Source organism: Phyllopteryx taeniolatus, chromosome 3 (assembly GCF_024500385.1).
Source record: "Phyllopteryx taeniolatus isolate TA_2022b chromosome 3, UOR_Ptae_1.2, whole genome shotgun sequence".
NCBI lineage: Eukaryota > Metazoa > Chordata > Actinopteri > Syngnathiformes > Syngnathidae > Phyllopteryx > Phyllopteryx taeniolatus.
In genome coordinates this window covers 8,664,906-8,689,641 of record NC_084504.1, presented here as the reverse complement: position 1 = coordinate 8,689,641, position 24,736 = coordinate 8,664,906, and the positions used below count along the sequence as shown (strand labels likewise).

General features: G+C 42.1%; 1 protein-coding gene across 1 annotated transcript in view; it reads right to left on the bottom strand.

Annotated features, from left to right (window-relative positions):
* Window positions 1-24,736, bottom strand: part of si:dkey-215k6.1 (transmembrane protein 132B) — a 229,339-nt gene that overhangs the window by 145,517 nt on the left and 59,086 nt on the right. The window contains exons 2-3 of the mRNA XM_061766865.1: window positions 2,944-3,359; window positions 1,179-1,747 (exon numbers count right to left, since the gene is read on the bottom strand). Coding sequence (XP_061622849.1) covers window positions 1,179-1,747; window positions 2,944-3,359 — 985 coding nt within the window. The remainder of the gene's footprint in view (window positions 1-1,178; window positions 1,748-2,943; window positions 3,360-24,736) is intronic.

Sequence of the window (24,736 nt, the reverse complement as noted above, 5' to 3'; positions counted from 1 at the left end):
AGGCTACCCCTTGAAAGCACACTTAAGAACCACTTTAAGGTACCCTCCATTCTTTCCCCACCAAATTGCAATCTGTCCTATTTGAGATGCGCTTTAAAATGTTTGTATTGTCCATTCTTATCGTAAATGCTCCTCAGTCTCCCTCGCCTACATCTCATTTTCTGTTTTCCCACTCTCCTGGCATGCTCCATGTATATTCATGAGTGTGTTATTTGCATTGCTGGCTCCTGAAAAGAGGCTGAGTACACAAAGGTGACAGCCATCAAGCTCGGGAGGCGGCGGCGGCTTTGAGCGATGACAGAAAAAAGGTGGATGGGGAGTTGAGGAAAGAAGTCAAAACAATGAAAAAATGAAGCCATCGGAGATGAAGGATTTGCATTCCTGCCTCAGGTTTAACTGCATTTTCACTTTAGAAGGACCCTTGGAAATGGTTAAAATGGCCTTAAAGTGAATACGCTGCTTCAAACCAAAATAGTAGGCTTCCTGTATCTTTTCGGGCATAGCTTCCAGTGACTTTTTTGTGGGTCTACTCCTGATAGACATGGCTTCTACATTTCATGTTGCTAAGTGAAATATGCTTTGAGGGCTATTTTTTTAAACAATTTGAAGGAACCCTGAAAACAGCCAAATTGATCCTAACTTCAAACCAAAATGGCAGACTTCCTGTGTTTTTCCCGCATGCCTTCTTGAGACTTTTTTTGTGGGTCTACACATGATAGATATGCTGACAGAATTCAATGTTGCTAATTAAAACAAGATTTGGGGGCTGAATTTTCAAAAGATTTGAAGGACCTGTGAAAATGTCCAAAATGATCTTAAACTGGCTGCTGCGAACTGAAATGGCAGACTGCCTGTATCTCTTCGGGCATAGCTTTTTGAGACTTTTTTGTGGGTCTACTCATGATAGACATGCATACCAAATTTCATGATTCTGCAGGAAACGGGCTGTAGAGGATGAATTTTTAAACAATTTGAAGGACCCTGAGAACAGCCAAAATGATCCTAAAACTGCTGTTTCAAAGCAAAATGCCTGACTTCCAGTTTCCTTTCAGGCATGACCTGAGAGTTTTTTGTGGATTTATTCATGATATAAATGAATACCAAATTCCATGTTGCTAAGGGAAGAAGTCAAAACAACAAACAAAAAACAAATGGAGGTGGAGGATTTGCAATCTTACCTCAGGATGAATTGCTCAGCGTGCGACGTTGTCTTCATGTAGACTGTGAACGCCACCGTCTTGCCCAGCCGGACTGGGCTGGGGGGCACCAGGACATCCAAGTTGTGGTCTAGAGTCAGTACCTCCCCTTTGGGTGCCACCGGGCCCACGCTCATGGCCACCAAGCCGGCTTTCTGCATGTCCTGAAGTCCTCCTTCTATCAGGGGGCTCCACGGGTTTATGCCCAGACCACCAAGAGGGCCACTGTTCACATTCAAACTTTTCCACGGCTCATTCACAATAGAAGGACACTCTAGTCCGGCTCCTTCCACAGGTATAATGGAGTAGTACACATCCAGGGAGGGCAGTGCCCCCTCGGCCGGTCGTCTTTTGGCCTGCAGGGGTACAAACCAGGCGGGGGGAATTTCCAAGCGGACCACGCAGATGCCGGATGGTCCAACCAGTCGGCAGCCAGCCGAAGGAGCCGCCTCGCTGGGGTCTCGTACCGCCAAGGCTCGGACACACGGGAGGAGGTGCGGAGGAGGTGGATCGGACTCGTCCCAACGGCGGCCAATCAGGTAAAAGAGAACCTGAAAGTCAAATGGAGAAACATAATGGAACAAATTGACCTCAACCAAGGCTGTAACATGATCTGAGAGGTGACAAAGATGATTCATAATTTAGCGTTAGCCATGTGTTTTCTTTACATGGTTCAAGTTTGGCAGCAATCAGACAACGTTTGCGTTTGATGGACCCCTGGAAATGGGCAGAATGACACCAAAATGGTAAGACTGCCTGTGTCTTTGCTGACATGGCATCTTGAAATGTAATCGGACAATATCTCTGTGACAATTTTGTCTTCAAAGGACCCATAGAAGTGGCTAAAATGGCCACATAGCGCCAAAATAGCTTACTTCCTGTGTTTTCAGTCATGGGTTCTCGTGACTTTTTTGTGTGTCTACTTGTGCTTTATCTACCTGATAAAATTCATGTTACGAGCTTTGGGAGGCAAATTTTCAAACAGTCTCGATGAGGGTTTCGCCTTTGAAGAACCCCTGGAAATTAATCTGTAATTGTTTATTTAAACCAAGATGTCAGACATCCTGTCTGTTTTCAGACATGGCTTTTCAAGACTTTTCTATGGGTCTACTCGTGTGAGACATGCCTACCAAATTTCACGTTGCCAAGTGGAACAAGCTGAATTTTAGAAACTTCTCTAGGAGGAGTTTGCTATTGAAGGACCCCTGGAAATGACCAAAATGACCCTGAAATGGGCGCTTCAAATAAAAAAAAAATACTTCCTGTCTTTTCAGGCATGGCTTCTTAAGACTTTTTTTGTGGGTCTCCTCATGATAGACATCACTAGCAAATGTCATGATCCCATGTAAAGGGGGTTTAGGAAGCTGAATTTTCCAAAGATCTCTTGGAAGGATTCATCTTTGCAGGACAACAAAAAAATGCTGCTTTAAAAACAAAATGTATGACTTCCTATTTCTTTTCAGGCTTTTACAAGCTTTTTGTGGGTCCACTCATGATAGACATTACTACTAAATTGCTTGTTGCTAAGTGAAATGGGCTTCAGGGCCTGAATCTTCCAAAACTCTCTTGGTAGAATTCATCTTTTTAGGACCCTTGGAAATGATCCTAAAATGGCTGCTTTAAAGCAAAGTGGCAGACTCCTTTTTTAAGACAGCTTCTTAAGACTTTTTTGTGGGACTGCTCATGAGGAGGCTGAATATTTGAGGAAGGAAAAGCCCTCAAAATGTCTGTTCATAAAATGCAATACCTGTATCCAGGGCTGCGTGGCCCCCACTTTGGGCACCACCACATGGCCCTTCACCTTCCACTTGAGGGTGACGTGACTGGCGGTGGGCTGCAGACTGGGCGGCGGCCCCTGCAGCAACTCCACGGGGATCTGCCGCTCAGTGCTCAAATTGCCGTAGCTGCACACCACGGCGGGCAAGGTCTGTGGCGCAGCCACACCTGACTCCAGGTGGTGCAGGACGAAATGCTCGGTGCGTGATGCCAGGCTCCCGTTGCGGATCCCGTCCTGGTTGGTATCGCGCAGGAAGAAGGCAGAGTCAGCGCCACTTAGTTGGCACTGCACCGGAAGGTAGGTGGGCAGGGAGGTGGCGAACCGGGGCTGGGTCAAGTCTGGTGCCACCTGGCCGGGACTGGATGATCCGGCGTGACCGACGCATACTGAAAAATGAAGAAAACAATGTCAGAGATATGGTTGGAAGCAACAGCATATTACAAAACTCTTATACAGTATCTCATCTCCACAATGACAAATCTCGACTCAATATTTCACTTAGTGTAGCTACATCAAATTTGGTAGGCTTGTCTATCATGAGTCTCAAAGTCTCAATAAGCCATGCCTGGGAAGACACAGGAAGTCTTTCATGTTGGTTTGACGCAGCCATTTTAGGATCATTTTGGCCATTTTCAGGGGTTGTTTGAATTGTTTGAAATATCAGCCCCGAAGCTCGTTTCACTTAACGCCATGAAATTTGGTAGCGATGTCTACCATGAGTAGACCCACACAAAGTCTCATGAAGCCATGCCTGAGAATACGCATGAAGGCAGCCATTTTTGGTTCCGGGTGGCCCTTTTTGGATAATTTTCCAAGTGTCCTACAAAAACAAACTTGTCCTAGATATTTTGTAGAATTGCTACCAAATTCTAATTGTGTTCAGCCTACTGGACATATGGACGAGGCCAAGTTGTAAAAAATTTGAGTTTTCGTCTTTTTGTGTGGGCATATTATGTCGGCAAAATTTGAGGAGTCCCCATAAAACACTAGCATCTAATAACTCCACAAGGTCAGATAATGACCCAATGTTTAACAAAGCAACATGCACTTCAGAAACACCAAACATTTGTGCACAGAGGCAGCAAGGAGAGGTGCATTAGGGTTAGCGCATTAGCACTCATCTTGAAATGACACGCGAAATTAAAAAAATCCTCATTGACAGTAAGACGACACATTAAGCCAGTTTAATAAGCTACACGGGCTCAGAATCAGGAGGACATTTAATTTAAGTGTACCGTATTTTCACGATCATAAGGCGTACTTAAAAGTCTTAAAATTTCTCCAAAATGGACGGGGCGCCTTATAATGCGGCGCGCCTTATGTGTGCACTGAGTTCCAAAATCTGTAAATGTTGTTGTGTGACTTCGATGAGCGCTCCGCTTGACTGACTGGGAGCATTTCCTGCCGACACGCTGCTTATATAGAGGAAAGGCGGACGTGACTGAGGACAGCATGTGGACGTAATGTGAAGGAAGCAGGAAAAGGAGCTTCGCCAAGTCAAGAAGACGAAGCTGAGTTTCCCCGGAAACAAGGCGAGGTGGCCCGAGTTGGAAGACCAACTCGAGCAATGGATTAATGAGCAAAGAACAGCCGGGAGAAGCGTCTCTACAGTCACCATTCGACTGAGGGCAATAATGCTTGCAGAAGAAATGAAAATCGTTTTCAAGGAGGTCCGTCGTGGTGCTCTCGTTTTATGAAACTGCGCCATCTATCCATCCAGGCAAGGACTACCGTGGAGCAGCAATTTACGGCGGATTGCAAGGAAAAGCTGGCCATCTTCCGCTCCTACTGCAGTAAAAAGATTGCCGACAAACGCATCCAGCCGAACCAGACATCCCAGTGAACCACACTGTAGAGAAGAAGGGGACCAGCACAACGGGCACGAGAAGTCGGCTTTTACTGTTATGCTTGGTTGCCATGGTAATGGACAGAAACTGCCACCTACGGTGATTTTTAAGAGGAAGACGCCGTCCCAAGAAATGTTTCCAGCCGAAGTCATCGTTGAGGCCAATCAAAAGGGCTGGATGGACGAGGAGAAAATGAGAAAGTGGCTGAATGAGGTGTACGTAAAGAGACCGGATGGTTTTTTCCACGCGTCACCATCCCTGTTGATCTGTGACTCCCTGCGCGCCCATCTCACAGCCGCTGTGAAAAACCGAGTGCAACTAAGACTGGGAGGCAACGCCGGGCGAGTTACGCCACCATGTGTGAATGGATTGTGGATGCTTGGGGTAAGGTATCTGCTTTGATTTTTGCCAGAGCTTTCGTAAAAGCCGGCATCATTTCTGAGGAGCCGCACGGCAACAAGACTGACTCCGACAATGACGAGAGGGAACCCGGCATGTTTGATTGAGAACTTGCCCAGGTGTTCATTTCGGATACAGAAGATGAGGACTTTGATGGATTTGTGGATGAGGATTGACCAAAAAATAACGTGAGTACGTTGTTAAATACTTCAATAAAGTACAAGCGAACTCAGTTTTGCTCCCGCTGCCTTTTTAATAACAGCGTGCATGCATGCTACCGTATGTTTGAAGCTAGCGTATGTTTTACCATGCCAGCGCCCAATAATACTTTATGTATGTGTTAAATACAGAAATAGACTCCCTAACTGAGACTGTGCCTTTTAATACAGTGGGCCCTATGGTCGTGAAAATACAGTATTTAAATGAAAGACATACAAAATCAAATTAAGAACCTAAGGCATGAAATACACAAGTTATCTGCCGTTTTGGTTTGATTTTGTTTTGCGTTTTGCTTTGGGCCATTTCCAGATGACTGGCCTGTAAAACTCTAAATTCAAATTAGCAAAGTCTACAGGGACAGGTGTTGACAAAACATTTCATTCAGCATGAAATATCATAGGAATGTCTATCATGAGTAGACCCACAAAAAAAGTCTCCAAATTCCATGCTTGAAAACACGCAGGAAGCAAGACCACCCATTTTAGAGTAATTTCCAGAGATCCTACCAAGACTAACTCCTACAGATTTGGGAGGAATTCAGCCCCTAAAACCTGTTTCACTGAGCAACATGAAAGTTTAGGTACGTCTATCATAATTGAACACAAAAACGTTTCAAGACACCATCCCAGAAAAGACACAGGAAGTCTGCCATTTTTCTTTGAAGCTGCCATTTTAGGGTTATGTCCAGATGTTCTATGAAGACGAACTCCTACTTGAAGATTTGTTTTAAATCCAGCCCGTGTAGTCCATTCCACTTAGCAACATGAAATTTGGTCTATCATGAATAGACCCATTAAAAAGTCTCAAGAAGCCATGCCCGAAAACACACAGTAGGTCTGCCATTTTTCTTTGAATCTGCCATCTTAGGGTAATGTAAATCCAAACTCCTCCAAGAAGGTTTTTGAAAAGCAAGCCCCTAAAGCCAGTTTAATTAGGTAAAACGAATTTGGTGGACTTGGCTACCATGACTGTACCCACAAAAAAGTGTAAGGGAGCTGTGCATGAAAAGATACAGGAAGTCCGCCATTTTTGTTTAAAACTAAGTGAAACTAAATTCCCCATTTGTCTAAAGGGGTTAATCATACCGGCTAATTTGAGCATTCTGGAATTAGCCACGTTGGGGATGCTATGTCTTTGCCCCTGTTTGGTTGTAAGCAGGATGACGCAAAAAATGTCTTGACCGATTTCGAAGAACTTTACCATTGGTGTTGAGTGGGGAGCAAAGACAAAAACCATAACATTTTAATGCAGATCCAACACTCAGTAAAATTGTCACGTTGCAATTTTTAGTACTATAAATTCTTCTCAGCGAATAATGCATGAATCTACACATATTTTGCGTCCTTTAGCCATGTCACGGCACGTTACGGGGAATTGTTCAAATTTGGACACTAGCGCATCAGCTCTTTGCATCACATGGGGATCTAACTCTGATGCGTGGCTTTTTCCATCCCCAATTCCAAAAGGATTTACAGCGGCGTGCAGCCAAAATGACACACAGTGCTTCCGCACAATATATTCCCATGCACTTTATTATCCAATTCCACCAGTATTTACGATACAATTCAGGGAGGTTGCGAGGGAGGATTACTGCGGCTTTTTCTGGCCTATTTCTTATCAAAAGAAGACAAGGTGACAGCATTCCACCAGGAGAGCAACTTTGAATCTTTTCTCGAGTATTATTCATAAAACAAACATATGCGTTCCATGCTGTTACAAAATTTGCAGAAGCTGCGCTTAATGATGAGTTGATGACATTGGATTATTTTATGAAACACACTTTGTTTCTTTATACTGTATTTGTTGGTTAAGGAAGAGTTGATGGGGTTATTTGAGGTCTCACACATGGATAAATACACTTTGTCTCTTAAAAATATCAAATAAAATATCAAATAAAATAAAGCTCATTTACAAATCGGGCTCCGTTAAATTGACGTTTCACTGTATAGGATTTGTATCCTATTTCTTAATATGCCTTTTCCATTAAACCTACACACTTTTTTTTTTGTTCTATTACAAATGTTCCTTCTTTGTGTTCACTCAAGCTGACTTTACAGTTTAGGCCACTGCGGAGACTGTCATTATGTTGTTGCAAGACACCAGAGTGCCAGGATGAGGCAGTCATTTAGCATTCACACAATAGCAGACAGCAAAATAAATTGTGTTACTTCTGAGATATGAATATGTATGAATTTGTGAACCTGCCAGAACTATTGCATGTCTTTACCATCATTACGACTGTATAAAGACAAGTGTAATGAGTTTAATGGGTAGTTAGGATCAATTATGCATTTGTATCCGCAGTTTGATGAGCAACACGTGTAAATTGTGCGACTCACACGATTTTTATGAAGCTGTTTATGTCTTCACCGCTATGCACTTCTGTCTTTACCATTATAAAAATAAGTGTATTTCAATGGGCAACTACCATTTGCTGTCCATAAGGATCCCCTTTACTGTGAATGCTTGAAATTTTAAATCATCATTAACCTTTTGAAAATTGGACTTTAAGTGTGGCTGTTTCAGCATTGGAGACAATTACCCATATAAAACCAAGGCGGTATAAAAAATTGCTAAATGAGAATTGTATTTAATTTTACGTCTTTACTGTTATTGATCAAATATGAAAATGACCCATATATCCTGTGTAAAAATGTATGACTTCCCAAACTTACTCAGTATAGAGTTGATGTTCTCCGAAAAGTCGGAGAAGAAAAGAAATCAACCGCTAAGGCTATTTTCACGGATCAAAACGAAATGGGGTGGACAAGTCAATCATAAGAGGACACATGAAAAAGTCCCAAAGAACCAGACCTGAAATTGAACAGCAAGTCGGCCATTTTGGCTTGAAGCAGAAGGTGAATTGCAGGGCTCGAACACTTATTTGGGAATTTGTGCAAATGAGCCCAGAATCATTTATTATGTAATTGAGTTAGCGCGTCCATTAATTATCGATGAATAAATCCATTCACATGTATTATTGGTAGTAAACGCTGTATTAGCAGTGGCCCATTCAACTCATACGTTGTACATGCATGTATCAGCGAGTCATTGCTCGAGCTGTTCTGGTGCCAATGACAGCAGTTGATGTCAGCTTTAATGGCGGCCAATCACGGTGCTCGCTTGCCAAGCTGTGACATCAGGTGTAGCGCCACCTACTGAGGTGACACCAATCTGCTCCTCCATGCACTGAAAAGCATGATAATGTACCAAGAAATAAGTTCATATTTATGTATGTCATCAAATGTCAATGCTAGTAAAAATATTCACTTTTCGTTGCTAGTTTGCGTTAATCAAGCAGCGCTAATGCTTCCATCCAAGGATCACAGTGAAGCCAGTGTGTGTGTGTGTGTGTGTGTGTGTGTGTGTGTGTGTGTGCGTGTACGTGTGTATGTGGGTGTGATAATGTGTCGGTATGGTTCGCCCCAGACAGCGCCGCACTGTCCCACCCTCATTATATTTTCACACTCGGCTACACTGGCACATTGTGAGGGATGCACACACGCACACACGCACACACACACATACACTCACACAAATAATAATAATATGGCAGTGATACCTCAGAGCAACTTGAATACGCAAGGCAGGTGCACGGTCTATGAGGTTGAGTAGTATTGGCAGCGAGAAAATGTATGATGAGAAACAAGCCAGAAGTTTCAGATGTTTTTTCATGACATCCAGCATTGCTGAATACAAATGACGCTGAAGGAGTCTGTCAAGTAGGCGTGGTTTAAATTTTGGTAGCAACCAGACAAAATCTCTAAGACAACTTTGGTTTTGAAGGAGCCCTGGAAATGGACAAAATGACCCTACGATGGCCCGTTTAGACCAAAATGGCAGACTTCCCGTTTCTTTTTAAGCATAGCTTCTTGAGACTTTGTTGTGGGTCTACTCATGATAGACATGTCTACCAAATTTGATGATGCTAAATGAAAAAGGTCTCCGGGACGAGAGTATCAAAAACTCTCTCGGTTTGGTTTGTCCTTAACAGAACCCTGTGACCCTAAAATGTCGATTTCAAATAGAAATGGGCAACCTTTTTTGCGGGTCTACTCATGATGGACATGCCTCCCACATTTCATGTTGCTAAGTGAAACGTCCTTCGGCGGCTGAACTTTCAAAAACTTTCAGAGTTTTGAGGGACCCTGGAAATGGCCAAAATGAGCCCAAGATGAATAATTTCAAAACAAAATGGCTGACTTCCTTTGACTTTTCAGGCATGGCTTCATGAGACTTTTTTGTAGGTCTACTCATTGATAGACACGCCTACGAAAATTTAAGTGACACTGGCTTTGGGGGCCGGATTTTCAAAAACTCTCCGGGTGGAGTTTGTCTTTGTAGGATTTCTAGAAAATGACACAAAAATAGTCATTTCAAACCATAATGGCAGACTTCTTATCCATGTACATTTTCGGTCATGGCTTCTTGAGACTTTTTTGTGGGTCTACTCATGGTAGACATAGCTACCAAATTTCATGTTGTTAAGTGAAACTGGCTCCTGGGGCTAAACTTTCAATCCCGGTGGTTTAGTTTTAAGGAGTGTTGTGTTCTGTGGTGAGACCTAACACTTCACCACCATGGTTCACCCACATGCGTAACAAATACTCAAACCTTCCCATCATCCATCTGTCTACAACAGCAAATTTGGTAGCCATCGTAAAAGGAGGAGGCAGTCTTGAAGGGTCCCTGGAAACATCCAAAATGATCCGAAAATGGCTGTTTTAAACCAAAACCTTGGAAGTGTAACTTTGCATGGGTGTGTGTGTGTGTGTGTGTGTGTGTGTGTGAATGCATGCGTCTGTCGGTGGGTATCCCATGAAGCATATGTCATATTCCCATACAGGGAATGAGAGGAGCGCTCACACACACACACGCACACACACACACACACACACACACACACACACAGATGTTGGTGTTTGTGTGTTAGTGGTTTGAATCCACCAGTGTGGAAATTTGTCTTTTTTTTTTTTTTGGTGGCATTTTGAAGCAAGTCGCTGTTCACATTTTCCAAATTGTTCCTTCTTGGTGGGCTCTGTGGGGGGGATGACATTCGACACTTCTACTTTAATTAACACACACTCACCGGACGGAATATTAGCCACATTGAATGCGATAATCTCATATAATCCCTTTTTTTGGGCCGCATAGCTCGCAAGATTTTAGGAAGTCTTAGGAAATTTCAGTTCAGTGGGCATGGGTTGGATTAGCTACAATAATACTTTTAACTTCCCCTTGGATTTTTCTGTTTTTCTTTCATCTTTTTTAGTTTGTTTTTTAAAACCTTTTATTTGTTTGTTTTTTTATCTTGTTTTCCTGATGCTCCAGCAATGGCAGCAAAAGGAAAGCATTGGAAAACCGATGACTTTGGCTCTTTTTTCTTTGACCTGTTTTGATTACATTTTTTCCTTTGATCTTCTTTAATTTCTTTGTTTTAAATCAGTTTACTTTTTTACATGGTAAGTATTCAATCTTTTTTAATCTTACTTTGACCTTTTCTTTTTTATTTTTTGTTGATTTTTTTGTTTTTTAATCTTTTAGTTTTATCTGACCTTATTTAAATGTTCTTTTCTTAGATTTTTTTTAACCTCATTCACTGCCAGTTGTTTTCAAAGAAGAGTTCCCCATGTTGCCAGCCATTTTACAGGGTTTTGACTTGATCTTGCAAGAACCACATATATAGTGTTCCATGACAATATAAGCACCAAACCCATCAAAAGAAAGACTCTCTTTGAAAAAGAATAAGCTTCTTTCACCAGAAAAAAAGTTTGATCCTAGCGTTTTCTGTTGGTTAGTAATCAGCAGTAGAAAGTAGTTGGTGTCCAAAAAAAAAGACGTTTTCTGACCAAAAGCAGAGAGAAAATGATCATTTTGTGAAAACAAACATGTCAAGCAGAACAGTGGCTTTAACGCTTTTTTTATTTTTTGCTTTTGTGACACAATATAAAACATTGAAACAACACTGAGTCTAAATAATTTATTTACAGATATACAACTAAGAAACGCATTCTGAGCGAGGCGGATTCACCGCATGCATTGTTTTTTTTTTTTACGTCATTCACCATTCCATGAACTGCATCATCTTTTCTCACCATTGCGACACACATTTTCTACTACCTACCACGCCACATATTTTGTTTATACCATACATATTCATACAGTGGAACCTCGATATAACTGACTAATAGGGGCGGGGGGTCGTCCGTTATAACTGATTGTCTGTTACATTGAAGGAAGTTTTTTTTTGTGGCCATATGCACCCATATTACTGTACAATACAAAATTATTGTTTTATAGTTATTTCCCGTGGCCTAAAACACCCAGTACAGTACAAAACTGTTGTAAATAACTATAAAAAAGTTTGAAAATGTTAGAAAAGTTTTCAATGTTATCCACACTTAACGCGCCGGTGTGCTTAGTCATGGTGGCATTGTTGATGTACAATACCCATCATTGGTGATTGGCTGTCATGAAATGCAAGGAATTAGTGTGCTTCCTAGTTCCAACGCCGTTGCCAAAGGCCAATGGCTTGACAAAAAATAACTGTTACTTTACCAAAAATAGCATGTTCCAGACTCCTGAGACTTGTGTTTTGTATTCCTCAGAGTAACACCGCCGTCATGCTGCGCTCTCTCTCTCTCTCTCTCTCTCTCTCTCTCTCTCTCTCTCTCTCTCTCTCTCTGCATAGCACTTTATACACAATAGACAAGAATGAATATAACCATCATCACATGGCGGCCACATCAATGTGCCACATTCAAAATGGCCGCCACATAGGAACTGGATCTTGTCATATTGTATAACAGTGAGCCGGAAATAGGTCAGTCGCATTCTCTGCCTGCATTTCGCCGCAGCGCCAGGAAAAAACAGCAGACATTTTTGGAACTAAAAGAACTAACTAATGAACGTCAGTTTAACTGACAAAAGGAAACTATTTTTGGACACATTGTTCGGTACTGACGGGCCGTTTTATTCGATATCCGTTATATCGGGGTCCGTTATATTGTGGTTCCAGTGTACTCTGTTGGAGTGTCAGGTGCCAAAAGGTTTCTCTTCTTCATAATTGATGTGACAAGCCACGTTTCACTGCCTAATCTTTATCTTCCACTGAAAAGCTATGCTGATCTCAAATCCAAAGCGATGCAACACTGCCATCTACAGGGATCTGTTAGTCATTACAGTGGTTAACAAACCTGAATTTTCCAGACAAGCCGGGCGAGACCCTCTTCTACGCTTACCCTTTGAAAAACATACTTGACCTTTCTCAGTGGCGGTAAACAGTCGGACTCCAGTTGACGAATTAGTTCATTGTCCTGCAGGGATAGATCAAGTTTTCTGAATCTGAATCCAAGTATAACAACCGTCCTTAGCGTCCATTCACAATGGCGGATGATTAGTTTGGACGTGCAAGATGGCGTGTGCTGTATCGGGCATAGTTTCCCGACAAAAAAAAAAAAAAAAAAAAAAAAAAAAAAAGTGGGAAAAACGGAGCGCGAGGATGCCAACAGATGGCGGCTGTTGATTGTTGACGTGCGGAGAAAAAATAAATAAATAAAAAAATCAATGAATATAACATTCCTTCTGGTTCTACTGCCACTAGTATATTATTATTAGTGTGTATATGTGTGTGTAAAAATCAGACATACCTCCCTCAAGGCTTCTTTGTGTTTGCATGTAATCTAATGTAAAAGAAGACCGCGTCAATATTTAACCAACACGGCATTGAGTATCACTTTGTGCTTCCTCTCGCTACCAGCTGCCTTTGTGTATGTACTCGTGTGCTTGTGTGTGTGTGTGTGTGTGCGCGTGCATGGGTGTGAGTGTGTGTGTGTGTGTGCGCGTGCATGGGTGTGAGTGTGTGTGCGTATCCTAGAAAAATGGAACAGAATTGGCATTTATGTGTGTCGGAGGGGGTGTGCGTTGAAGAATGGCAGATGGGCCTAGTCGTATCTGTACATCTGGCTGTGTTCCTGTCCAATTTTATGCGCGCGCGCACACACACACACACACACACACACACACACATTAGCCATGCTCGCATTATCTAGCTAATGAGATCCATTTAACAACATGTTTATGAGTCTTTGATCTACATCAACTTCTATTCCGATGTTTGGTTGGGATATGGTGCCGGATTCAGGTAAACTGGGAAGCCTGAGATTTCATGTGTTGTCATGAAAAAGTAGGGATAAACTTAAAAAATGTAAAATGGTATATCAGATAAATGTGTATTTATTTCCATGTTTGGTTGGAATCTCATTTCGATTTCAGGGTAACTGGAACGCCTGAGAATTCATGTGTGAAAGTGTGAGGAAAAAAACACACCATAAAAACCCTAAAATGTTTAACTCAAAATTGTATATTAAATGAATTCATATGTATTTCCACATTTGGTTGGGAAATCGTGCCGGATTCATGACAACTGGTAAGTCTAACATTTCACAAAAATCAAGAAAGACTGTAAAAATATAATTTAGAATTGGGCATAAAGTCCCATGTACTTCCACAGTTGGTTGGGATCTCATGCCGGATTCATGAAAATTTGGAAGTCAAGTTTTGGGTAAAAAAAATAAAATGCATAAACACTAAATTGCATATCACAAATATTTGTTTTATTTCCACGATTGGTTCAGATCTCGCGCCACGGTGACCGACTGGTTAGCGCGTCTGCCTCACAGTTGTGCTGTGCCATGTTTGTTTGTGATCTCGATCAGGAAAATTAGGAAGTCTGAGATTCGTAGGTGTAAAGTTGTACAAATAAAATTGTATATCACATGAATTTTTATTTATTTCCATATTTGGTTGGGAACTTTTGCCGGATTCAGTAAAAGTGTGATGTCTAAGAGTTCTCAAATGCCAAAATTGCTATATTATTTGGGAAAAAAATGGGCCCAGACAGCCCCTTTTGCTGGCTGCACGCGCCTGCGAGATTACGACAACCCGGTTTAACCCGCTCCCTCGCAGAATTACCCCACGCGCCATGGCGGATTGGCGTCAGTCAGGAAAATAGAGTCCTTAAGCCTATCTTACGTTTGTTCGGTCAGGATACTGTGCCAGATTCAGGAAAACCTGAAAGTTAGATATTTCATAGGTGTGTTCGGGGTGGCAAAATGCAAATAAATTATTTCACGTTTACTTCTATTTTGAAGTTTGTTCTGCTTCTGGTGCTGAATATGAGGAAATGAACAATCAAAAATTGAAAGTTGATTATTTTTCTCCAATCGATCAGCTGTATTTTATGTTTACTACTGTTTTCGATGTTTGGTTAGGATCCTGTGCTGGATTCAAGAAAAAGCATAACATTTAACAGGTGTTGTTGTGGGCAAAATCAAGGAAAATCGCATATTAATCCATAATCATATTGGGGGGAAAAACACAATTACGTATTTTTCTCAAATCGCTAAGTTTACTTCTTTTCAAATGTTTGGTCAGGACCTTGTGGCAGATTTAAGAAAACAAACAAGTTGCAATATTAGGTGGACAGAAAAAAGGAAATTTCTCGATCCGCTCAAATTACTTAAATTACGATCCTACTACAAATTAGGATCTCCTGCCAGATTGAGAAAAGCAGCTAAATTGTAGAGGAAATGTAAATAAATGTCTGCCCTTTTTTGGGGTAAAATGTAGCCTAATAGACCGAGAAGACAGACACACACCAGCGAAAACATCACCTCGGCCGAGGAAAGAAAAGTTTGTGCTGCGCTGCGAACGGCGAATGAAAAGATCCATCACAGGCCGGTGTTCCTTGAAAGAATGAACTCCATTGATCACGCAGATGGCGTGCTGTCTGCGAAACATCTAACCACGGAGGAGGCAAAGGCGGCAACGCCGTTCCACGTGAGAGGAAGGGAGAAAAGATAATAGAGCGATGGAGAGAAGGATGGACTTTCTATTTCGGAGCCCGGCATTTATCAGGGGGTTTATTTTGGCCGTCTCCCGTCTCCTTTGTCCTCTTCTTCCTCTCTTTACGCTCTCACTCACGTGAAAGATGACAAAACGTCAAAGAGGAAGCTAAATGTTAGCCTGTGGAAAGGGCTGCCAGGCTTCTGTGGTTTAAAGGGCAGAAATAAGACCTCACATTGATGGAGAAAACATTGAGTAGATGGACGTAGATGAAATTAATTCAGATTTGTTTCTCAATACATTATACATGTACATTACATGTATACATTTCATCTCCACCTGTTCTCGTCAGCCCTGCTCCTTGTGTCAACCAATCAGCTCCCTCCTGCCACTCGTGTCTTGTCCAGGTGTGCCCCGTTGTTTCGTCAGTTTGCTTGTATTTAGTTCCCAGGTCCCCCCTTCATCAAAGAGTGCATAGAACACGTTCTAAATTCATTCATTCATCGGAATTTAGAATGTGTACATACTAAAAAAAAATCCATATTTATCAAACGTGCGTGCACCTGTCACACACACACCAGTAAGTAATGTGTGTTGATCAATCCCATCAGTTCTAAACTGCACCGCTCGCACACGTTGAGCCTCATTTGCATTGAGATTATATTATTATACTGTATATGCAGCCATCCATCCTCAACTACAGCCTCCCATAGAGGCGCGCATGCATCCACGGCGCTATTCTGTACAAGGAATGAATGAATCAGGCGTTCCCTCTGTCCAAGAGATGTGATAATAATTAACTGAATTTTATGGCTGCAACATGTTCCAAAAAAGGGACAGGGTCATGTTTACCACTGTGTTACATCCCCTTTTCTTTTAACAACATTCAATAAACGTTTGGGAACTGAGCACACTAATTGTTGAAGCTTTGTAGGTGGAATTCTTCCCATTCCTGCTTGATGTACAGCTTCAGCTGTTCAACAGTCCGGGGTCTCCGTTGCCGTATTTTACGCTTCATAATGCGCCACACATTTTCAATGGGGGACAGGTCTGGACTGCAAGCAGGCCAGTCTCGTACCCGCACTCTTTCACTACAAAGCCACGCTGTTGTAACACGTGCAGAATGTGGTTTGGCATTGTCTTGCTGAAATAAGCAGGGGCGTCCATGAAAAAGACGTTGCTTGGATGGCAGCATATGTTTCTCCAAAACCTGTATGTACCATTCAGCATTAATGTTGCCTTCACAGATGTCTAAGTTACCAATGCCATTGGCACTAACACAGCTTCATACCATCACAGAGGCTGGCTTTTGAACTTTGCGTCCATAACAGTCCGGATGGCTCTTTTCGTCTTTGGCCCAGAGGACACGAAGTCCACAATTTCCAAAAACAATTTGAAATGTGGACTCGTCGGACCACAGAACACTTTTCCCCTTTGCATCAGTCCATCTTAGATGAGCTCGAGCCCAGAAAAGCCGGCGGCGTTTCTGGGTGTTCTTGATAAATGGCTTTTGCTTTGCATAGTAGAGTTTCAAGTAGCACTTACGGATGTAGCGCCGAACTGTATTTACTGACATTGGTTTTCTGAAGTGTTCCTGAGCCCATGTGGTGATATCCTTTACACATTGATGTCTGTTTTTGATGCAGTGCCGCCTGACGGATCGAAGGTCACGGGCATTCAATGTTGGTTTTCGGCCTTGCCGCTTTCATGCAAGATTTCTCCAGATTCTCTGAACCTTTTGATGATATTATGGACCGTAGATGATGAAATCCCTAAATTCCTTGCAATTGTACGTTGAGGAACATTGTCCTTAAACTGTTCGACTATTTTCTCACACACCTGTTCACAAAGAGGTGAACCTCGCCCCATCGTTGCTTGTGAATGACTGAGCAATTCAGGGAAGCTCCTTTTATACCCAATCATGGTACCCACCTGTTCCCAATTAGCCTGTTCACCTGTGTGATGTTCCAAACAGGTGTTTGATGAGCATTCCTCAACTTTCTGTCTTTTTTTGCCACCTCTCCCAGCTTTTTTGGAACGTGTTGCAGCCATAAAATTCGAAGTTAATGATTATTTTCTAAAAACAATAAAGTTTATCAGTTTGAACATTAAATATCTTGTCTTTGTAGTGTATTCAATTAAATATAGGTTGAACATGAGTTGCATATCATTGTATTCTGTTTCTATTTATTTTTAACACAACGTCCCAACTTTATTTGGAATTGGGGTTGTAAGTAAAGTAAAGTTGCTAGGCTTGGTAAACGGGCTTTCACTTGTTTAGCGGTTTTTGACCTTCAAGTTACTCAAAGCTGTTTTTGTTATTCAGCTACTGATGACGGAGCATCGGGAGCAACTTGGGGTTCAGTATCTTGCTCAAGGACACTTCGGCATGGTGTCAAGGGCTGAGGGTCGAACCAGCAACTTTTGGGTTGGGAGACGACAACTCTACCACCTGAGCCATCTCGGCCTCATGCCTGCGGGGGTGTGCAACATGTCAACATTTAGAATTCAGCGCAAGCGTCCGACCCAAGTCGTTTATGTTTATCTACCTACTGCGGGAGCCGGCCCGTACACACTACATTTGTTGATCGATGCGCCTGTCACTGGGTCAGTGCAGTCACATTTCCCCAGACGCGGTCCGGCTGCCTCCCAACACACACGCACAACACACACACGCACTCCCTGCTTTCCAGTGTGCCCCGGGAGCACCTTTACATGGGTGCGCTTTAATGTGGGTGCGGGCGGGGGCCGAGGTGTCATCACTCATCACGCGAGCCATCGCTTAAGTGTCATGTTGGCGACTCGCTCAACATCCAAGAGCGAGATGGAACTCGGCTGAAGGTCGAGAAAACACGTGTCAACGTCTCGGAAAATTCCCCTGAAATTGGAGTCAAATCACACTGTTTATTAAACTCGTGTTCACTGGATACACAATATCGTCATTACTTTGTTTTAATCACCCAAGTGATTAAACCACCCTTGGATAATATACTGTCAATAGTCACATATAAACAAGAGATGTTGATTTAAATGTTTTGCATTGAGTTTTTAGGAATTCTTCACTCTGTTCATATTCTTCTCAAGCTCGACAAGTCTGTCATTGACTTTGTTTTAATAAATCAAGTGGCCACAACCTTGGATCATGAACTCTCAACATACATGCCACTCTAAACGAGTAACAAAGACTCAATATTAATGTACTGCATTGCATGTGTCTTCTCTGTTTAATTTGTTCACAGGATTGTCATTACTTTGTTTTAATAACCCAAATGCTGAACACTTTAGACAAAGTACTGCCAAGATACAGTATGTGCATCAAAAAGACCATCAAAGACAAGTGTAAAAGTATTACGTTGCAATTTGGGACATTCTTTAAAAAAAAAAATCAAAAAGCTCAACAAGATTACTTTGTTTTAACAACCCAATTGCTGCTAATTTTGGGCATTGTACTCTCAAAATGTCCCCTAAGGATCAGTGAAGACAGACGGTAAATTAATTCCTGTATGTTTTGGTCTGTTGTCTTAATTTTGTTCAGACTGATGTTACTTTGTTTTAACAAACCATGGGCCAACAACCTTATACAGTGTGTTCGTACTGTCAACATACACATGTCTGAAAGAGCAGTGACAAACAAATGAAATTATAATATTGTGTTTTGGGTCATTCTGTTCATTTTATTCATGAGATTGGCATTACTTTGCTATAATAAACCAAGTCCCGACAGCGTTGAGTAATGTACTGTCAACATTTGTGTATCCTAAGTAACACTGAAACCAAATTTAAGAAAGTCATTATTTTAATAAACCAAGTGTCGACAGCCTTAGGTAATGTATTATCAACATACACTACGCTCACCCGAATGACACATGCAGGCCAAATGTAAATGTAAGATGCTATTGTCAGTTCTGTTCATTTCGTTCACAAGATGGTCCTTACTTTATTTTAATAAACCAAGCGCTGACAAGCTTACCCCGAGTGTCAACAACTGGCCTAAAATGGCTTACCTTCAAACCAAAACTTCAGACTTCCTGTCTTTCCGGGCATGGCTTCTTAGCCTTCTTTGTGGGTCTACACATGACAGACAGGTTCACCAAATGTCATGTTGCCACATTAGACATGCTTCGGGGGCAAAATTTTGGAAACATACTCACTGAGACGCTTTGGCGTCTTTCTGTTGGGGGGGTCGGGAGAGAAAGCGTAATAAATCGAGCCAACAGAGTCTCAGGCTCAATCAACACGATAGCCGACGCAATGCATCAAGACAGAACCTCTCAAGCTGAGCAGAGTGGGTCAGGCCCGGTATCACCTGGCTGGCTGTGAATCACATGGACGTGAGAGGAAATAAATGGGGGGAAAAAACACCCAGTTCATCTCCACTAGAGAGAGCCAACTTGTAAAAATTGCTTGTATTTAAAAAAAAAAAAAAAAAAAAAAAAAGAAAGAAAAAAAAAAGGGGGGGGGGGGGGGGGGGGCTGAAGGACTTGCAGCCTGGACCAACTTAATGGACCAACATGAAGTGAGCCAGGCAGAGGAGGAAGTGATGGTGACCACCAAGACTTTGAAAGAGGACATTCTACTGTATTATTGCCAGCATTATGCCAAGTAAACCGGTAATCCCTCCCTTATTTTATTCCAACCTAATCTACTCAGAATAATCCAGTTAATGTTCTCTAGGTTATTACCACAATCTCAATTGGATAGATGTTAGCGCGATAAAATCACTGATAAAGGTCGAAAAACAAAAAAATGTTTAGTAATTTATCGTTGGCCATCTGTCCTGTATATGTGGTTTGAATTTAGTAGCAGTCAGACATAAATCTGTTTTTCTTTGAAGCACCCCTAGAAGAGGCCCAAAATGGCCCGAAAATTGCCAGTTCAAAGCAAGCAGACTTTCTGGATCTTTTGGGACATGATTTCTTGAAACTTTTTTTTTTTTAATGTACCCAAGATAGACATTCATTCATCTTCGGTTCCGCTTATCCTCACTAGGGTCGTGGGCGTGCTGGAGCCTATCCCAGCAATCTTCGGGCGACAGGCAGGGTACACCCTGAACTGGTCGCCGGCCAATCGCAGGGCACAGAGAAACAAACAACCATTCACACTCACATTCACACCTATGGGCAATTTAGAGTCTTCAATCAACCTACCGTGCATGTTTTTGGGATGTGGGAGAACATGCAAACTCCACACAGGCAGGGCCGGGATTTGAACCCCGGTCCTCAGAACTGTGAGGCAGATGTGCTAACCAGTCGGTCACCGTGCCGCCCAAGATAGACATCTCCACCAAATTTCATTTTGTCAAGTTAAACAGGCTCGGGGAGGCTGAATAATCAAAGAAAATCCATGGGATGCTCCCGGACCACTGGAAATAACTCCGAAAGGACTGCTTTGAACCAAAATTTCAGATTTCCTGTGTCTTCAGAAAATGGCTTCCTCAGACAGTTTTGGTAGGTCTACTTATAATCAACATGTCTGGCAAATTTAATGAATGTTACGAAGTTAAACTGGCTTTGGGGGCTGGATTTTTGAAGAAAATCCATGGAACGCTACCAAGCAAATTTCTGTTCCACTCCTATCCCGCCGGTCCTGGTACTGCGCGTCTAAGTAAAACATCATCTTACCGTCTGCTTAGCGAAACACGTCCGTTTGATTGACAATTCATAACATTCTGCTCCACTCTTATATTACTGGTGGCAGTAACGCACATTTAACGCAGCCCATCGAAGCAACACTTAAAATATCATCTTCGCATCTACTTAGCAAAACATGTCCATTAGATTGACAAATCATGGCGTACATTAGCAGGTCATCCGCATTAAACACAGCCCGTCTAAGCACGTATGTCGCTTAAAATGTCAAATTTTCATCTTTATTGCAAGTCAGTTTGCTTTGATTGATGAACAAAACCATGCAGCAGCAGGCGATACTGTTTCACTCCTCTCCCGCAGGTAGCAGTGATGTGCAGCCCGTAGGCTGTCTAAGTGGGTACATCACTTAAAATGTCAGCTTAGCGTCTTCTTAGGAAAACACGTCCATTTGATTGACAAATCATGGCGTGGAAGGCAATACTGTTCCATTACAGTCTTGCAGGTAGCAATAACTTAGATTAAATGCAGCCAGCCCGTCTGAACGGGTATGTCATTTAAAATATCATCTTTGCTAAACATGTCCATTTGACTTGTTTGAGTGACAAATCATGACATAGCAGGCGATACTATACCATTCCAGTTCTGCAGGTGGCAGTATGATGCATTACATGCAGCCCGGCTTAGCAGGTACATCACTTCAATTGTCATCTTAGCGTCTGCTTATCAAAACACGTCAGTCTGTTTGACTAATCATTATGATGTGTCAGGCAATAGTGTTCCGTTCCAGTCTTGCAGGTAGCGTTCAATCGGACTAAACACACCCCGTCTAAGCGGGTAACTTACTTACAGTAAATTGTCAGGTTAGCTCAACACATCTGTTTGACTTATTTGATTGACAAATCATAATGTAGCAGGCGATACAGTTCCATTCCAGTCCTGCAGGTGGGTGGAAAACGCATTAAAACACAGCCCATCTAAGCAGGTGAGTCAATTTGTCTCACAAGTGCTGATCTCGTCCTTTTTGACAGCATATTTGCAAACGCACACAGAGGATCTTGCATTGACTTGCACAAATTGGCATTTGTTCCGACGACACCATTCATACCCGATCAATCCTAACCTTTACCTCGCCACCCCGCCCCTGACAAAAACCTGCAGCATTGATTTAAAGATTTTACATTTAGCCTGCAAAAAAATAAAAAATAAAAATAAAATTTACGAAGACATGAGTGACCCAAGGCTAATCTTTACACTTTATCTTGAGGTGTGAGCTAACACCAACATTAGTCACGGTGGGTTTTGATTTGTTTGCCTCCCTTCAAGCGTTGCGGCGACTAAACAGACATGACAGGACGCGCTTATAATTAGTTCGCTGACTGACAGCGTGAAAAAAAAAAAACATGGTACATGTGTGATGTAGTTCAACTCTATATACTTAGATGAAATGATACTCTGTATTAAGTATAAAATGCACATCAATGCAGACCAACAGAATTATTGAATTGTTGCTAGGTAGTAAATCACGCAGAAAACAGAAAAATATAGATGTTTAGACATATTTTAGACATCAAGTCCGCATTTCAATCACGACTCTGTATTAAATAAAAATTATGCATGAACATCAACCAACAGAACTGCTAAAATTCTGATCAGTCACTTGTTGCTGGGCAGAAATCATAAGGACATTACTCCCTCAAAAATATAATTCAGATGATTAGACAAGTTTTAGACACCGTGTCAAGATTTGAATAACTACTTTGTATTAAATGAATTATGCATCAACACAGAGCAATAGAAGTTAACAATTTTCAGTTACTTGCTGAAAGGCAGAAATCTGACTAAGCAAATGATTAAAATGAGACAGAATTGTTGAATCCTTGTTGCTAAGCAGAAAAATCAAGGCAATAACTCCATCCATCCATCCATCCATTTTCTGAGCCGCTTCTCCTCACTAGGGTCGCGGGCGTGCTGGAGCCTATCCCAGCTGTCATCGGGCAGGAGGCGGGGTACACCCTGAACTGGTTGCCAGCCAATCGCAGGGCACATCGAAACAAACAACCATTCAACCAGTCATGCCTACGGGCAATTTAGAGTCTCCAATTAATGCATGTTTTTGGGATGTGGGAGGAAACCGGAGTGCCCGGAGAAAACCCACGCAGGCACGGGGAGAACATGCAAACTCCACACAGGCGGGGACGGGGATTGAACCCCGCACCTCAGAACTGTGAGGCTGACGCTCTAACCAGTCGGCCACCGTGCCGCGCAATAACTCCAAAAAAAGCAAAATAAAGATGATTTGACAAGTTTTTAATGTTAAATGTACAGCTTAATCCCTACTCTGCGGTGGCCTGGAAGTGCAAAACAACATAACAAATTGCGAAACACTAACATTACAGAAAACAAATTAACAAAAGCAGAGACACTTTTACAAAAGACGAAACAAATTGCAATTGAGACAACCCGGAAAGGAAACGTCCCATTTCACAAACATTCTTAGAAATCCCACAGCCTTTCTCGACAAGACCCGCCCCGCTTCAACATGATTGGCTCCTGCATCCCGGAAAGGGTAGGCTACGCACATGTAACGAGATGTCCATCCCAAATATAATTAAAAAAACAAAGATGTTTATTATGGTTAGGATTCTGACTCTGGTTGGGGTTAAGGCAGTTTAGTATGAGTTAAGGTTAGGATTATGGTGGTTAAGGCTGGCTCACACCGAGCACCGCCGCCGAACCCGACTGAACTATGGCGCAGTGTGCGTGGTTTGGCAACTGTTTCCTTGAGCGGCCGATCGGTCGGGCCGCTGGTTTTGACGCGATTCAAAATTATAATCTCCGTTGCGCCGCGTCTTCACCTCCCAGTTTACATTCAATCAAAATCCACAGACGCTTTCCCCTACGGTGAAAATCCATTTCCAGATTTGCGAGCCGTGCCGCCGCCTTGCCTCGGCTCAAGCCATATAAATAGTACGTAAAGCATCAAATGTTGTTTTACATGAATACTAACCTATATTCCTAATGTATAATGTGCATGTGCATGAAACAGCGAAGTTTGTGACCAGAATGTACGTTCCAATGAATGGAGCCGGCAGCTTCCTTTCAAATAGCCATCATTTCAATTGTCGCTAGCATCCTCTCTCTTTAACAACCTGCTTCTTCCTAAACTATTAATCTATCTTTTTATGGTTTAAGAAATGTGATCAAGTACAGTATATAGTATATACAGCATCAAACGCCTATACAGGCTCGCTGTTCAGGGCGTCCATATATAATACAATCAATGTGCGGAGGGGGTGTCGGCAACTCTTATTTTTATGCGATGGTTCGGTCCAGTCGGATTCGACAACGTTGCACAGTGTTCGACGGGCTTTAGGGTTAATGGCAATTATATTAACGCCGCCACACTTAATAAGTCAGATACTTCTTTTACCGTCTGGAAGCAGTGGAACGTGTTCTACCGGGATACAGCAGCTAAGCATTGTGCAGCGGCGCGTGTCCTGGAGCCAGTAAGATCGGAGCAGGGTGTGGCCTTCCAGGATTCCTAATAATGTTGGACGTTCCCTTTCCGGGTTGTCTCAATTGTAATTTGTTTCGTCTTTTGTAAAAGTGTTTCTGCTTGTGTTAATGTGTTTTCTGAAATGTAAAAGTGTTTCAGCTTTTGTTCATTTGTTTTCTGAAATGTAAAAGTTTTTGGCTTTTGTTAATTTATTTTCTGAAATGTAAAAGTGTTTCACAATTTGTTATATTGTTTTGCACTTCCAGGCCTCTGTACTACTCTGTATTCAGTATAAAACATGGACAGTATTAACCCACATCCAAAGAACAGAATTATTTTGAAGGTCACTTGTTTCTAAATCATACTAA